We start from the raw sequence: 15784 nt of genomic DNA, 5'->3' as shown, positions 1-15784 counted from the left end.
GCTGCACTGGGCTGTCTAGGTTGTAGTGTGCACGTGAATGCGTGCGCGATGTGTACCTGCTTGCAGGGCTGCCGATATGCACCGGAGAGAGTGTGGTCTTATATAACTATATACCCCGACGGCGGAGGGTACGTTCTATTGGTACATACGCTGACATTGGTGCAGCCTCCGTCTTTTCTCCGAGTAAATCTTCGTTCCGTTTCACGGAAAAATTGTTGTCGAAAGTACTGTGATTAAATGTTCAATCAAAAAACGAATTGAGTAGCCTCGGAAAGAACGTCCGAAGGGTGCTACGACGAGTCCACGCTGAGGATCGCGTCGAATTGGAGTAGGCGAGGGTGCCGATCGACAGGAGTAATTATCCGGACAGGGTCGAGCATCGTCGAAATTTCTCGGTATGATATCCGCGTGGCTCCTCCCGCGTTGCCACCGGCAATCACTGAAATTCGCGTATTCATGCTCACGTGATCACCGGCAGGTAGATTCGTTCCAGATAGAGTCCCGTCTGCCGTGAGATTGAGTTCGACTCATCTCGAAATGCTTGTAGCGACTATCCTATTCGTACATAGTCGACTGGTGCGACAGATACATAGACGTTCAGCGGGTGGTTGGGTGGCGGTGATGGTGCTGGTGGGTGGAGGAGGATTCACGGAGAAACTCCGAGGGGAAGAGTGGGGGAATATAGGGTGAAAAGAGAGAGATAGATGGGAGGAGGAGGAGGAGAGAGAAGAAGAGTGAGAGAGAGGGACGAAGAAAAGACGGAAGAGGAGCCGGCCCCGGTGGAGGAAAGGGAGAGAGAGAGAGACTCATGTACGCCGTGTATCTATTTGCAGACACAGATAAACACGGACAGGCTACCAACACTCCGATACACCGGGACAGAGCGAGAGTGTTCTTATAGTGGAACTTATTGATCCAACAAAACTCATTTCAAGATACAGTGCGAAGTCTCCAAGATACTGCTCTCTCCTACTCCTCTCTCCCTCCCTGTCTATCTTTCCCTCACTCTCTTTCTCTCTCTCTCTTTCTCCTCGCACTCCTCTCTCTCTCCCCCCGATTCCCTTCTCCTTCGTCCAGCACCTCGACGCCGTTCGACGCCCCCGTCCACGCGACAGCCCTCCTTCCTCTCGTCTTGTACACCCAGGACGCTCTCTGTACACGTGCACGGGGGCCGATTAATGCATCTGCAGAGGGGGCTGGACTCTCGGTTTCTTTCACCTTTCTTCTCTTTCATTTTCCTTTGTTTTTCGCGCCGAGATTCGTCGGGGATGCTCCGCGCATTTTCAAGAGACGCCGGAATTTGAAATTCTCCGGTCTTGGACCACTTTGGAGGGTGGAAGGGATCCTGCGATGCTGCGATTCTTGAATCGGAGTTGGATTTGTTCTTTCTTATATCGATTCTATTCGGTCCTCCTTTAATTACTGTTCTAACGGTACAGAAAAATTTACTGAATATTCACGGATTCTTCGGAAAGCACTTCTGCGCCGAAGTATCTTGGAAACTTGCGCGATATAACCCGCAGTACCCGAGGATCAGTGATATTAAAACTGACTGAAAGTTGCACGTGCACCGACGTTGGGTTAGTTAAGTAAACCTAAGGAACGGGGAGGGCCATGACCTTGCGAGCAAGCAAGCTGGCATGTCTTCCTGTTCACTGCGCACTCTTGCTATTGTAGCAATCTCGCGTGCATCCCACTTGAACGCGGGGATCATCCAGCCACAAAATTTTTAAATGTTGGTACAGTTAAAAAAAATTATTTAGTTATTCTAAAAAAGTTCCTCATTCACCTCCGAGTCTATGCAATCAATTTACGTGTGATATTGCTGATGACTTCTACTTTTGATCGCAGACAAAATAGTCCGGAGGTAGACGAGTGCAAATCAGCATGAAAACACGAAGAGCATAATTTTGCAGTGGCACGCTGAAGAAAGAGAGGGAAAGGTACTGTTCAGTGTTAATTCGTCGACCCGTTGTTCCGTATCAACACACAATCACAGCGTCGACGGAGAATCACTGGCATGGGCAGGATCTTCGCCGGAAAAGTTAATAATCAGCCCCGACGCGTGACCTTGTACTCCGTTTTCCCCTCGCCGCTTTCACCGCTCGTCCGAAATCCAAAGTTTCTCGGCAACTCGACACTGCAAGCAATTTCGGCGCGGAGGAATCCCCTCCTCGTCGACCGGGCGTCCTACTCGCCTAACCCTGTGCCGCCGTCGCAGTAAAGGAAAGTGCATAAAGCTGTAGAGTGTTTCCCACTTGGAAGGTGGTGCTTGTATCTCGGGCTGTCTTTTCTTGACGGGCTGGAGACGAGAAAGAGAAGGATACAATTCCGTGTGAACGTGTCGCCCGCCGAAGGAACGTCACCGGATCTTTATTTGCGGCGTCGCGCTAACCCATTCCCACCATCTTTCCATTCGGTATCGCCACGGTTTGTCTTTTAATTAAAATTTAAACGGCCGAACGGGGTGTCGCGGGGGAGTGGGATGATACGTGATAAAGAGAAGTGGTCCACGAAGTTTTATAGAGTTACCTGGAGGACTCGTTCACCCCGCGGTTTATTATCCCGCGCATGGCCGGGGACCTCGGACAACTCGGGGGTGCGTAACAGCACACCCGCCGAACGGATAAACAAATGGACGAAGTTACGATTGCGTTAAACTGCGAAGTATCTCCTGGCGAGGACCGGAGAAGTCCTACAGCTTTGCAGAGGTCAGCAGGGTCAAGAAAAATTGTTGATGGCATTTTTCGAAGTCTGAATCGGGGTCGAAATTTTACATTTAAATAAATCTCTTACTTTATTACTAGACTGCAGATCTTTATGCAAAATGAAAAATGTTTGCATCGATTGCAAGACACAGGAGCCAAATAGAACATTTTCGTGAAGCTTAATTTTCTCTTGTTAAGCTGAAAATAATACATCGATGTCCTTAAATCTTTTTAAGATATGTCCGCTGCTTTAAATTGTACGTACCCATTTTTGTCATAAATGCATAAAATCCGCAGTCTATTTATTACATTTAAATAAATTGATTGCTTCAATTCCTTTTAAACGGATGCTGCGAAAGATATGAACCTCCGTGGAACGTTTTTAACTATTGTTTTAGAAAAATTGATTAAACGTTTATGGCCTTGACGAAGAGCACTTGAGCGGCGAGGTATCTCGGCGACTTAGGCGATATAAATTGCGGAGCCGTAGGATGAGCGCATGACCATGGACCCCGGCGCGGCGACCTCGGGGGTGCGTAACAATATCCCCGCCGAACGGATAAACAAATGAAGGAACTTACGATTGCGTAAAACTGCGAAGTGCCTGCGGTTTGTTTGTCGGCGGGAGCGTTCTCGTGGCGAAGACCCGGGTAGCGAGTGCGTGAACAGGCCAACAGCGGCGAAGAACGAGAAAGAGAGGGAGAGCTAGACAGAGAGAGAGAGAAAGAGCGAGAGAGAGAAAACGGGAGAGAGAGTCTGTCGGAGTTGAGAAGGAGAACGCCGGTGAGAGGGGTGGCCGAGGAGAGACGGGTTTAGGTAGGCGAGTCGCGAAGGATGGGTGAAGAGGACGCGGAGGGAGGCACAGCCGTAGAAGGAGGAGAAGGTGGAAGAGGTAGAGAAGGTTGGAAAGGGGGGTGGAAGGGGCGGAAGACCACGAATGTCGGGGGGAAAAGAGGGAAAGAGGAGGCGGGCGAGAGAGGAACGGCCAGGAGAGGGAACGAGTCGGAGGAGATAGATGTATGTAGGAGGGCCGCTCGATACAGCCCCAGCAACCCCCTCTTCCACCCCCTCCCGAAGCCAAGCATCGCATCGCGAGGTTAAAGTGAGAAAAGTCAACCCCAGTCACTCGCCGAGTTCTCTTACGCTGGAATATCGAGAGGGTAGCCACGACACCAAACAAGATCGACTCCTGGACCGATATCATCAGGAGCAGGTAACTACCCTCCATACTTTTCGGTACCACTTTCCTTCAGAATCATCTGAACGCACGAACGCGACGTTCGACGTTCGATAAATTCTCGTCATCTCAATCTTGAGGTCAACAGGGATATGTGATAAGAGGGTGGACAGGTGGTAAACTACCCTCTGAACTCTCTGGACACTGAATACCTCTCAATCAATTCTTAAAGATAATTGTCTTGGACATTGATAGGGTGGCAGGGTTGTAAAAAGATCAAACAGGAGCCAACTACCCTCTGTACTGTCTGGCATTATTTTTACTTGACCACCTGGACTTTCGACAATTGTTTGGGTGTAGCAATGCGTAGACGAAAGTTGTCCACGCGTCTAGTCCTCAGATGATCGAGCAGACCCCGACTAGATCCATTCAGGACGAGCGTCGAGGGTATAAAGGAAAGGCTGACGCGCGATTAAAGGGGCTAAAAACGATCCAGCATCGAGCCGCTCTCGTGGAGCGTTTCGCGAGTAACGGGAACGCAGCTAGGCAGTCGGTAGGTGGATGCAGTCCCCGTCGGGCTATCACGCCGCCACTTATCGAGAGACTTTTAAACCCACTTTTCCGAGTTGGCTGCCTTTCAAAATTCGAGTCGAGAGGCGTTCTCTCGCTGGCAGGTCTCTGCCAGCAGGAGACCTGCCGGGTTGTCACTTGGCTGGTTATCCAGGCACTTCCATGCCCGGCCACGCGGATACGAGTGCATAAACATGCGAGCGAACGCCATCCTAGCTAAAGAGTACCTTTATCTCTATCCAGCCCGTTCTCCCGCCCCCGCACCGTCGTCGTGTCCCACCCTCCGGTCCACCCCCGCGTGGTCCTTCTCTTTTCCTTTTCAGCCCCGGCGGCCTCCCTTGCGTCCTGTCCCTTTCTCGTTCACCCTTCCCCCGAACACCCAGGCATTCTCCTCGTGTGACGCTGCCGTGGCTGGAGGAGGCGGAGGCGGAGGAAGCTCACGTAGGTTACTCCTTTCTGCCGGCAGAGGATATTGTGATTTTAGCGTCTGTGTAATTATGGAAATTAGCGACATGGAAAGCCTAGGATAAAAGGGTTGATTATAATCCGGCCGCGGGGGTGAGCACCGACCCCGGCCTCCTCCCCGTTCTCCTCCCCCCCACCCAGACCATAGATTAAAACGCTCCTTCTACGCTAGCGCCTTTGCTTCCACCAACTACCCCTATCCGACGTCCTCCCGACGACACCCCCCGTACATCCCGCGCCGTTCACTCGCCAAGCGTCACCCTCTCTCCCATCGACTTGGCCTGTCCTCCCGACTCTGCCTTCGCTATTTTTCTGCTACCCTCCGATCGGGTCCATCAACCCAAGACGAGACAAGGTCGAGCAGAAGTCATTCCGTTTAGGCCTCTCTTTAGGACGCACTAAGCCGCGAGTATTGCTCACGGGAAGGAGGACGGAGTTTTTCTGTAAAGTTAAATTTAAAAAACTAATTCTTCTCGATAAGGTAGCTGAATGGTCGATCTAGCCCAGATCATCCCACGGACGACTATAATCGGCGCCAAAATCGAAGGGGCTAAAAACCCCTCCTTCGAGCGAAATAAAGTGCCAAGAACGTGTTTAACGCAGAACTTGGCTTCATCAGAGTGTTCCGCAGAAGCGCCTCTTTAGCCGAGTAAAACTACTGATCAGCTTACAAGGGAACTTGTAAAGTTCTCATCGAGAGGGGGAGAAAGTTTGATGTCCCCCCCTTCAGCGCAGCGTTTAGCACGGTGAAAGGTCCATCGACGAAGCTCTGCCATTTTCGATCGGTTCCAAGACGGCCGGACCAGGAGAGGAGGGTAGTTCGGTCGGGAAGAAAAAATGGCGCGGCCAACGAGAGGAATTGTTTGCCGGGGTACAATTGTTCCCCAAGCTATAACGCTTTCTCTTTCACCCCCTCGTGTCGCTGCGACATTGGCGCGGGTGTTCCTCTCTCCCTCCGGCGTTTCATCCCTTTCCTGTGCATCCCTCTCCCTGGGCTTCGGGTCCTCTCTCCTCCTCGCCGCTTTTTCCCATCTGGCTATTGGACTTCTACCTTTGGGTGTTTCGAAGCGGAGTGGAGCGCGTCGGGCAGGAACCTATGATGCGATCGGATATCGAATATCGGCTGGCTCTCTGATTGGTCGTTCTACCGCGCACGGTCGCAGGCCGGAGCGCGCCAGTTACGACTGATTTGTTACGTAAAAACGTCGATACCTTCTATACCCTCTCTTGTCCCACCCCCGGCGCGCCACGCTCCCTCCACTACTTCTCTCCCGCCCCTACCTCTCTACCACCCCCGGAGACACGCTCTTCCCGCCACCTTGTTCTCTCCTTCCTTCTTTCACGGCCACCCTTCGCCCGACCGGTCTGGCCACCCCTTCGACGGTCCTCGTCATGCCGCCACCGCCCCCAACGGCACCAAGCGCGATAGACCCGGCAATAAGAGAGAGCAAGAACGAAAACTCCTCTTTTTTATCGGCGCTGTGCGCCACTGCCTCCTCGTTCGGTCGGGCATGAACGCATTATCGGAGCAATGGCTGGTCCACCAGCGCCGATCGCCATGCCGATCTTGATCGAACACCTGGATCCTAGATTAAAATCCACGACAGTCATCAGTTCTCTCCTAAGCTTCTACGAGCTTTTTCATTCATGATTTTGGGGATGTTTTACTTTAAAATCCGCAGTCTACTAATTTTACGTGTAACGTAAATTTTGGGGGTTGCTTTTACTCTATACTGTTCAAAGAATCTAGATTAATAATTACTCGCAAGTTGTGTACTTGGCACACATTTCGAATAAGACAGCAATACAATTTCAACCTAACACTGCACCTAATAGTCCACCTCTATAGACATTGATAATTTTATTACCAAACTCGTACAACTTTCATTCAAATACCCTAAACTTCTTCGAACGCTCTACCAAATACTCTACTTCAAAAGATATACAGCGATTACTGCGCATAGGATCATGTTCAGTCGCTGCTACGAGATTGTCTGACCAGGACCGACCACATCTACTTAGCCACTGAATTCTTCATGGGCGCGGTGCAACTACACTTCTCGGCGAAATCTTTTGATAATTCTTCTTAACTCGTTCACTCTCGGCAATTTTAAGGATTAATTATTATAACTTACAAGAATTCACTGCTTTGAAGCGGTTAAAGGAGGTCGACCGCGCGACGTCAAGATATCGCGGGAGGAAATCGATAGCCGGAGGTGTCTGCCGGAGTTCACGGTCACTTCTATTTTCCTATAAACATCACAATCATCGCGATTGCCACCCTGTTTGCCGCCATGCCAATATTCTGCGTCTCCTGCAGAGACAATCTTCATCTGAACAAATGTATTGAATCCAAAAAGGCGTAAACATTTTTCTAAGCAGATGCTCTCAGTCTGAATACTGAATGGAAGTTCAACGTTCGTGTTAAGAAAAGTAACAAAAAATGAATTTCAGGGGGGGGGGTTAAATGTGCATTCCTGTTTGACTAACGATCCCGACGTGTAATAATTGCGCCTCTTTCGGTTGCAGACCATAGAATTAGCGACTCGGCGTGGCCGAAACACTTTCCAACGGGGCTCTCGGGGTTCGTTCGAGAGCCCGGGTCCGTTCCAGTTCACCGTATCGCTTGAACATTTCCGAGGCAAGAAGGCTCGCGGCTTCGAATATTCGTATCACGGTCGGAGGCAAACAGCCGGCGTTACGTAGCCGCGCTCTGACCGTATTGTAGAAGCGTATTCAATGGCCGGCCGCCATTTAACACCCCGGCAAGCCGCGAAGTTTCCTGCAATGAAAGCACCGGCGCGGAACCTATTGTGAAAATATCTGACCACTGTCCGGTGCAATGAGGTATGGCTGACCCCGGGTCCGCCGGCTCGGTCCTCGGGTACAATGCACACGCGCGTGCTAGTGGCCGCTCGCAGCGAAAATATTTCACGCGGCCGCTGCTAAAGGGACATAAACGCACTTAACGACAGTTCCATGTCACCGAGCCGAGCACCCGTTCCGCGTTCCGCTCTGTTTTAACGACGCGGATCGACGCTACCGGCCACGCCGCCATACTAGTATCCTAAGAAAAAACTGTACCCGAAACGCCCCCGAAATCATCTGACAGAGACAGCGGCGGTGCCAAAAACTAGACCCTCTTCTCATTTCTGATAAGTTCTGAATTTTACCACGTTTTTATTAGCTCGCTTTCTTATTTGTTTGTTTGTTTGTCTGTTCGGTGGCAAATTTTGCAATTGATTTTAAACTGACTTCCTGATGAACTAGAGACTTGAAATCGGTTACATGGCTCAGAACTGGATGTTTGTTACGAGACTCGATGCGAGAATTGCTTCGATGAATAACGATAAAAAAGAAGAACGATGAACAGGCACTATAAAAATAATTTCTCAAGTTCAGAGGAGGAATCGCGCGGCCACGATAAGGTAGCAAGGGAAGGTTTACCAGGGAAGAACGAGAGCGAGAAGAGTGGAGATGGAAGAGAGTCCGGGGGTGGGTATGCTGTAGGGTGGAAAAGAAGTGCGTCCCAAAGATCGGCAGGGCGACGAGGTAGGAGGCCAGCCGGGCGACGAAACGACCGACGAGAGCCCCTTTCGAAGGTATAGAGAGCGCAGACTCAATATCTCCGAACCGAACCCTCCGATAGGTCGAGGTTCGACTTCGAGGGTGGGAATAGATTTCCAATCGCGCGGGGGGTGGTCCTCCGCCGGTGGATGCTCACCGGGCGAGCACCCTGTTAAACTCCTGCCTGCTTCGGCATGCCGGGGTCCACCCTTTCCTCTATAGGTGGACCAAACGCACCTACACGCACTCCTCTCTCTCACGGTCTCGTTCGCCCTCTCCCTCTCCCCACCCCCCTCTCTCCCGGAACGAACACCCCTTTCCGATTCGACGCTGCCGAAGCGGACTGTCCGAGAGAGGGGCAGAAGCTACGACTACAAACAGGAGACAGAACGATTCTATTGACCAGGCTTCGATGCGCGCATCTGGGCGTAACCCATTCGTTCGTTCCGTCGGTCCCGAAGCTGGAGAGACCGAGAGAGAAAGTGGGAGAGAGAGGAACCGACTCAGATAGACGGGGGTGAAAGAGAGCCAGCCACGGAATGCGACCGGGTGAGAGAGAAAGAGAGAGAGAGAGGAGCGGAGACTGTACCGCGCCTGCGAATTGTCGTCAGGGCGATGGCGACACTGGAAAAATCGAACTGAAATAAACCGAAGCGTTTTCTTCGCAGAACTCTCGAGAGCACCGGCTCTAACCCTGTCCCGCTCCCGTAGACGTCCTGGACTCCTTCTTACTCCACGGACCTTCCGCTCTCTCTCTCCATCTACAGTTTTCACCTTCGTCCTTCCACCCCCGTTACTACCACGCTCGAGACCGACTGACGATCCCTCTCCGCCTCCTCTCGTCTACCTTATACCCAGCTCTTCTTTCTCCAGACGCCTTATCGCCGGACCTCCTCGCACCCTCGATCGTCTCGATCCAACATTCTTTCTCTACCTTCGACAATTTGTGAAAATCTCCGAATCCTTTTGCTCGTTGGTGACAGAAAATTTCGTATCGATTGTATCCCCATATTCTAAATAACTTGTAACTGTTCGTTACAAGTCTGACTCGATATTACAAGCCGAGGGGTAAACGAACAGCAATGTTAACAAAATGATCATGAAAAGTCACCGGTACAGTGCAGGAGCACGGTGTAGTAGTTAGAGGAGTATCAGGTAAACAGCGACGAAAGAGGCAGCTCGTACACTAGCGTTAGATTTGATTTAGGTATAGTTTAAGTCCAGATACGGGGTTGAAGAGCATCAGGTTATCAGTGGCGGAGGAGGCAGGATCTTCTCCGCGAAAGAAATGGACACAAAGACCCTCGGAGAAGCTTCTCGGTCGCAACGGGAAGGACAGAGGGTTGTAACTCACGTATATTCGCGGCACATAATCTGAGATACCGCGGAGAAGGCGGTCTAGCCTCCCCCTCGGCCGCCTCCGGACACGAGAGCAACCTCTCCCCCCTCAATCTACCATCCCCCTCAACCCACCCCGTTGCTCCAGGGCCGAGTTGTAGCTGCTAACTTAGTTTGTGAACTGCAAAATCCTCCGCCACCCACGAGGGCATACAAATAATAATTCTTTGTTTCGCGGGGGCACGGAGACGTGTAAATACCGGCGTGGCTCTCCTCCGGCTTGCACAGCCAGCCCTGCCAGACAAGGTACAAGTGAGAAAGAGCTGGCCCCGGGGTGGAGAGAGCGGAACCATTCTTCCACCGGGTACCGCCTAAATCGCTCCGACAACTCATCCGCTGAAAGTTGCGACGAGCTTCGCGGCTCTACGACGCTCTGCCTCGCCTCTTTCCTTGCAAAACACTGCTTCATAGCCTCTTATCCCACTGTTCTTCTTCAGGATCTCGGATTTTGGGCTCTGGACACTGTGTTTCCAGCTTGGGACTCTAGATTTTAGCTCCGGCGTCTTTCGAGTTCAGACTCTGGGACTCTAGCATCGCCTATTTTGGTTCCGGAGCTAGAGACTTCTACGAATATACTAGATCAGTCTCAGCATCTGTTGCTCAATAAGTCAACAACCATGCGATATATTCCATGATCCAAAGAATTAGAAACACCCACCTCTAATTTGGCGAAGTTATTGCTCGGCCTCGTTAGTAAACAGAGAGGGGCAATCCGCGTGCTCCTCGAAGAGCGTATCGGGAGCTAATAGATCAAAATTGGAACAATTGGTTAGTCAAGAAAGTTCGCTAACGAACCTGCTTGTAACAGAAGCGACGTGGACAACGACTCGCGGCGACGTCAGAAATAAATTCAGCAGAAGAACTACTTGCGAAGATTCGGGACAAGGTTCCGCAATGTCGCGGGGCGAATTTCCACGTTTCTTCGCTGCTACCTGACGAAAGGAAACGCCGTTCGACCGATGGAGAGAGGGAGAGAGAGAGAGAAGGGAGACAGAAAGAGAGATGAAGTGAAAGATGGAGAGGAGAAAGAGAGAAAGAGTGCTCCAAGACTCTGAGAGGTCTCAGTCCGGGGACTTCTACGGAGAACCCAGGGGGTCGTGATGGGGCGGTCGGTCGGAGGTATTGATCTCAACTCTTGCTTTTCTCAACTTTTTATCCGGCAGAACCGACCGGCACCACCACCATCGCCGACCTCGACGACGACTGCCGGAGTCGGCAAAGCCGCAACTTACTTCAATTCCTCATTCCCGTGCGAATTCTTGGCTTGAACTTATGACCGGCTCTCTCCCAGCCCCCGGTGCCTCCAGTCGTCTGGGCTGCTCGATGCCTTCCTTTCGCCTCTCTCGAACAGTGAACGCTAAACGAGCCGCCACGAATTCCTCTTTTACCTTTCGTTTCGTTCGCTTTCCTTCTTTTTTCCTTCTTCAACCCCGCTCCTCATCCCCCCTCCCCTTCTCTTTCTACCAGCATTCGGAAAAGCTCGGAACTTCGCACGATTTTCCGGTGAAATTGTGGCGATAGTGACCGGAATTTGTTGACGGAGCCGGCAATTTCTACAAGTTTACCAACCGGCAACTCTGTTCTCCTCCGGAAGTGTGTGGACAAGCGGCAGTAAATGAAGAACGCGGTTGCTTCGACAAATCTTTGGACTTGCGGGCGAAGGATCGGCGTGAAAATGAAAATATTGTTGCAAAAATCTAGCAATCATTAACACATTACCGACCGGTGATTATTGCATAACTTTGACAAATCTATGGTACATGGCTAAACAATTTTTAATGGAACCTTCAATAGCAACAGTAATTTTCATTGTGAACTAACAAGTCACCGTGAATAACGTCATCTAATAGTTTCATTTAAGATTGCAATGTCAAAGAAAATTTCTATGCTTTCTTTTGGTGCAGAACAATGATTGAAAATCCTATTAATAGGCTTCCGGTAGGTAAAGTGTTAATTTGAAATTATACGTCATTTTCCGCGAGTGCGGAATCGAAGGGGGGTGCGAAACTCTGAAAATGGCGAAAAAAGGGGTATGCTCGCACAGTGTTGCGGAGCAGTTGTACTTAATTCGACGTTCCGCAGCCGGTTGGATTACTGGCAGACAGATCTCGGGGTGGATGTAATAAAGCGTATCTGTCGTACATTATGTCGCCGGGAGTAGGTAATCGAGGCATGTAGATACACGCTCCTGAGAATTAAAATTCAGTTTCGCGGAGTCTAGCCGGTAAGCAAGCCACGAAGCAAACTCTCATTTCCCATCCGGTGAAATATCGTGTATTTATTTGTCTGTGAAGCCCCCGGTTCCTCGTCTCGACCACCTTCCACCCCAGACTCTCCGATGTGCCGCCTCTTTTGGGCACGGAAGCCCGCAGAAACCGGGGCCGCCGGTGCTCTGCCGAGGCAGCAGCTCTCTACGTTTCCACCGTTCTCGCGAAATTAATATATCCCTCATATACTTTGCATATTATTGCAATATTCCGTAGCTATTACTCGTCCGCCTTTTCCAACCCCCGCCGGCGTCCCTTCGCCTCTCGCGAAAGGTGAGCTCGTGCATTCGAATCCACATCGCGAACCGAAAGTAGATTTCCCCTATCCGCCGCGTCCCTCACCCTCTCTCTCTCTCTCTTTCTCTCTCCTTCTCGCTCTCCCAACTCAAGCCTGCATTCGATTCCCGGTGTTTAAATTCCCGTTCGTCGGAATTTCGACACATAATCGAACTCGTGAAAGGAAATTCTCGTTTGGACATGTTTCCTCTGGAAACCTGTATACCATTGATTGCTGAATTTTGAACATGAAATCTGCGGCATTAATTGGCGGAGTTTTATACCCGCTCTCTGATTACTCTACTTCGTATTGAAAACTGCTGGAACGAGTATTACCCCTCGTATTATTACCGTTTGATATTTCTCTTTGCTCCAATTTTTCTTGTCCACTCGTTTCAACGAGTGCACCTTTTTCCGTATCGTGTAAATGCGCGAATAATTTGCCGGAATTGCTGCAGACTACACATACCGATTTAAACGCGTAAATATTATTATCGCGCTGTTCTTCCGAGCTAGAACAGTTGTAATTATAAATATTTTATAAATATTTATAAATACTTTGTATAAAAATCCACCGCGAATTCTAGAAAAAGTTAGTTCCGGAGGACACGTGAACGGAGTTAGATAGATTGGACTCTCCATTATTATTGATGAGATCGAGATCGAGAGATCCGTGGTGACATCGGCTCAAATATAGCAAGATTTTGTCAGGACCTCTCTCTCCGTCGGTAGTGTCGGGATTAATGCGCAGCCGGTTCAATGACATCCGCAATTGGTTTAGAAGTAGAAGAGTCTGACCTCCTTCTATTTAAAGTGACTTCACTCGATGAGCGGTTTCAATTTGCTTAAAAATTGTTCGTCTGCCGACCGTCTCGATGTTACATTCCCAAAGTTTATTTTCTCTCGAGCGCAGTTCCGTTCGCAATCGAAATGTCGCGTTGAAATTTTTATCAATCTTTCCTGGATTCGTAGGAACGATATCGAGGAAACAAAAGTGTTCGGGGCCGATGCTCGGTGCAATTAATCGAACACTCGTGGAAAGACTGGTTCAAACGCACCGTGAAATCGTCCTCGACTTGGCACGAATCGGCCGGTGGGTCGCTACGTTGGAATTATAGTACGCAAGCCAGCGGAAATAGTAAGTTAAGGCTGCATGCTAATAAATAACCGTGCCACTATAAAATTGTTAACACATTCGATGCCACGATTTGCACCGACGCTTCGAATATTCGCGTGGACCTATTCATCAGCGATCGTTTGACAATCCCACACCCACCGCTGATTCCCAACCGATTCGACTGCCAAACTAGCGAACGTCTCACTCCAATCACCGTGGTAAATGAGCTGGAAAGCGAAGCTTGTTGCAGCCATCGCTAATTCGATCATTCTGTAGCCAATAGTTTCCGAGAAAATTCGTTTTGCTAAATTATTACGTACGACAGAGTTCCAATCGTTTCTTCGCGTGACACTGCCAAATTATTTTAACACATTCAGCACTGGATAGATCGCAACAAATTCTAAAGAAGAAGTGTCGTCAATGAAAGACGAGAATCTATTTAATTGTAACACAGTGGTCAAATCTTGGAGAAATAGTTGTCTGTTTGAAAAGGATCTCGACCTTGTTAATTGTTCGGAGCCGGTCCCGGTAGTTTGCAGTCGGTCTAGAAAAATCCTGGACGGATGATCTATTTTAATCCGTCGGATCGACGGTACGCATAAAATGCCGCAATTAATAAATCCGTTCGCGCGTTCACGTGAAACGAGAGACGGTCGGCCGGGCTCGCACGTGCGAGCGTAGAGGATTTCTTTGACGATTTCCATTCCTCGAATGGCGGTCCGCGTACACGAGAGCATAACGAACCGTGTCCTGGCAGTCGTGGCGCAGGAACAAATGCGGCGTGTTAGCATAAATCTCGAAATCCATTTGAAAGCGGGAGCCTATTATCGCTCCCGGACTACCGAGATCGTCTCTCTGTGGCGGATTCTGGCTAATTAAACAAATGATTCGCCTGGAAATCGCGGGCTCACCCTTTGAGCTTGATCACCGAGTCGCCGGACAACCGCAGAGGTCTCTGTCCTTGAGGAAGCCTTCTTTAACCAGAGAATTATGCTACCCAGCCTCCCATGAGGCCGTGCTAGTTTTTTACTCGTCTGTCGCATTTGTTTACCATATACTATTCCACTTTTTACAGACCCATTCATTTGTGCCTGCGACCGTCGACTTACATGGTCCCCGTAGCTTGACATCGCAATTTTGCATTAAATTCTTTTCTTCAAAATCTTAACGAGTTTTCGAAAGATTTTTTGAATGTTGGAACAAATGAGAGGGTATCATTAAATCTTCTGAAAGAAAGTCTTCTTTCATTTTTGCTCAAACGAATGATGTCTCAATTTTTGTTTCGCCTCGCAAGCGATTCGGAGAGACGGAGCTTCCGTTTGAGGATGGCGGCACGGCAGTTCCGCGGGGACAATCGAAATGACGAATCTGGCTCGACAAAGACGGGATTGCAATCAATATAGGTCTTCCCGGAGGTCGTCTCCGATGGCGTACATAATTTAAGCATTAAAATACGAGAAGCGGGTGACGTTGGCGCTATTAGCACGGGGGTGTGCTAACGGGTGACGCCACCCGATGCAATTATACTTTATGTCTCCCGCCACCCCCTGCGAACGTCTTCTCTATATACCGGGCGAGCCTTCATCTTCGAAAGAGGAGGCGCTCTCTTTCTTTCCGGCCCGGCGGCTGTCTGTCTTCTCCTCTTTCCCTTGCACCCTCAGTCAACTCCCTCGGCAACCCCCCTTCCCCGCCCCACCTCCCCCGAACAAGCCCCGTATCTCTGGCGAGTATAGATTTATAACTACTTAAAGTTTCGCGATTTATTTCCCGCTTATCGTTCGTCCGGATATGTTTACGGAAGTTTACTTATCACTTAGCGAATGCAAATGAAGCAAAGCCGGGGGATCGTTCGATTTAAATTAAGCCGGCATCGATTTGACAGCTGCGCGGCCCCCGGAAATTGACGTTGATCGCCGGCTGCCGACTTTCGGCGTTCGTTGCTAATCGCGAGCGATTAATATCCGCGCGGAGAAAGTTTCCGCGGAGCGAGGGTGCCCCGACATCGCTCGTTAGTCAAAACTATTTCTAACCTCGCGCTCGAGCCACGGAAACTTTCGCTTTTTCCCGGAGAATTTTCCTGCCTTCGAAGCTAATTTCCCATTGCATCGTTTCACGCTGTATACCAAATCGATAGAAAAACCAAGCGGTCTGTGCGATGGAAAAATTATTTACCCCTAATTAGCGGCCGGTCGTGGCGAATATTTCGAACGTTTGAAGCTTCGGCGATTTCTCGAGAGAC

General features: G+C 50.0%; 1 protein-coding gene across 2 annotated transcripts in view; it reads left to right on the top strand.

Annotated features, from left to right (window-relative positions):
* The first annotated feature begins 1208 nt into the window (after positions 1–1208).
* LOC143213615 (uncharacterized) overlaps positions 1209–15784 on the top strand; it is a 36048-nt gene continuing 21472 nt past the window's right edge. The window contains exon 1 of one of the 2 annotated variants that reach the window (XR_013010000.1): positions 1209–3921. Coding sequence is in view for 1 of the 2 variants with exons in the window: in XM_076433641.1 (XP_076289756.1) it covers positions 3724–3921 (198 nt within the window). In the remaining variant the exon portion in view is untranslated. The remainder of the gene's footprint in view (positions 3922–15784) is intronic. The other variant, XM_076433641.1, reaches the window with a different exon arrangement.

The sequence above is a fragment of the Lasioglossum baleicum genome, chromosome 11, assembly GCF_051020765.1.
Source record: "Lasioglossum baleicum chromosome 11, iyLasBale1, whole genome shotgun sequence".
NCBI classification, from domain to species: domain Eukaryota; kingdom Metazoa; phylum Arthropoda; class Insecta; order Hymenoptera; family Halictidae; genus Lasioglossum; species Lasioglossum baleicum.
The sequence above is the reverse complement of the archived record's forward strand: the minus strand, read 5'-3'. Positions and strand labels throughout refer to the sequence as shown.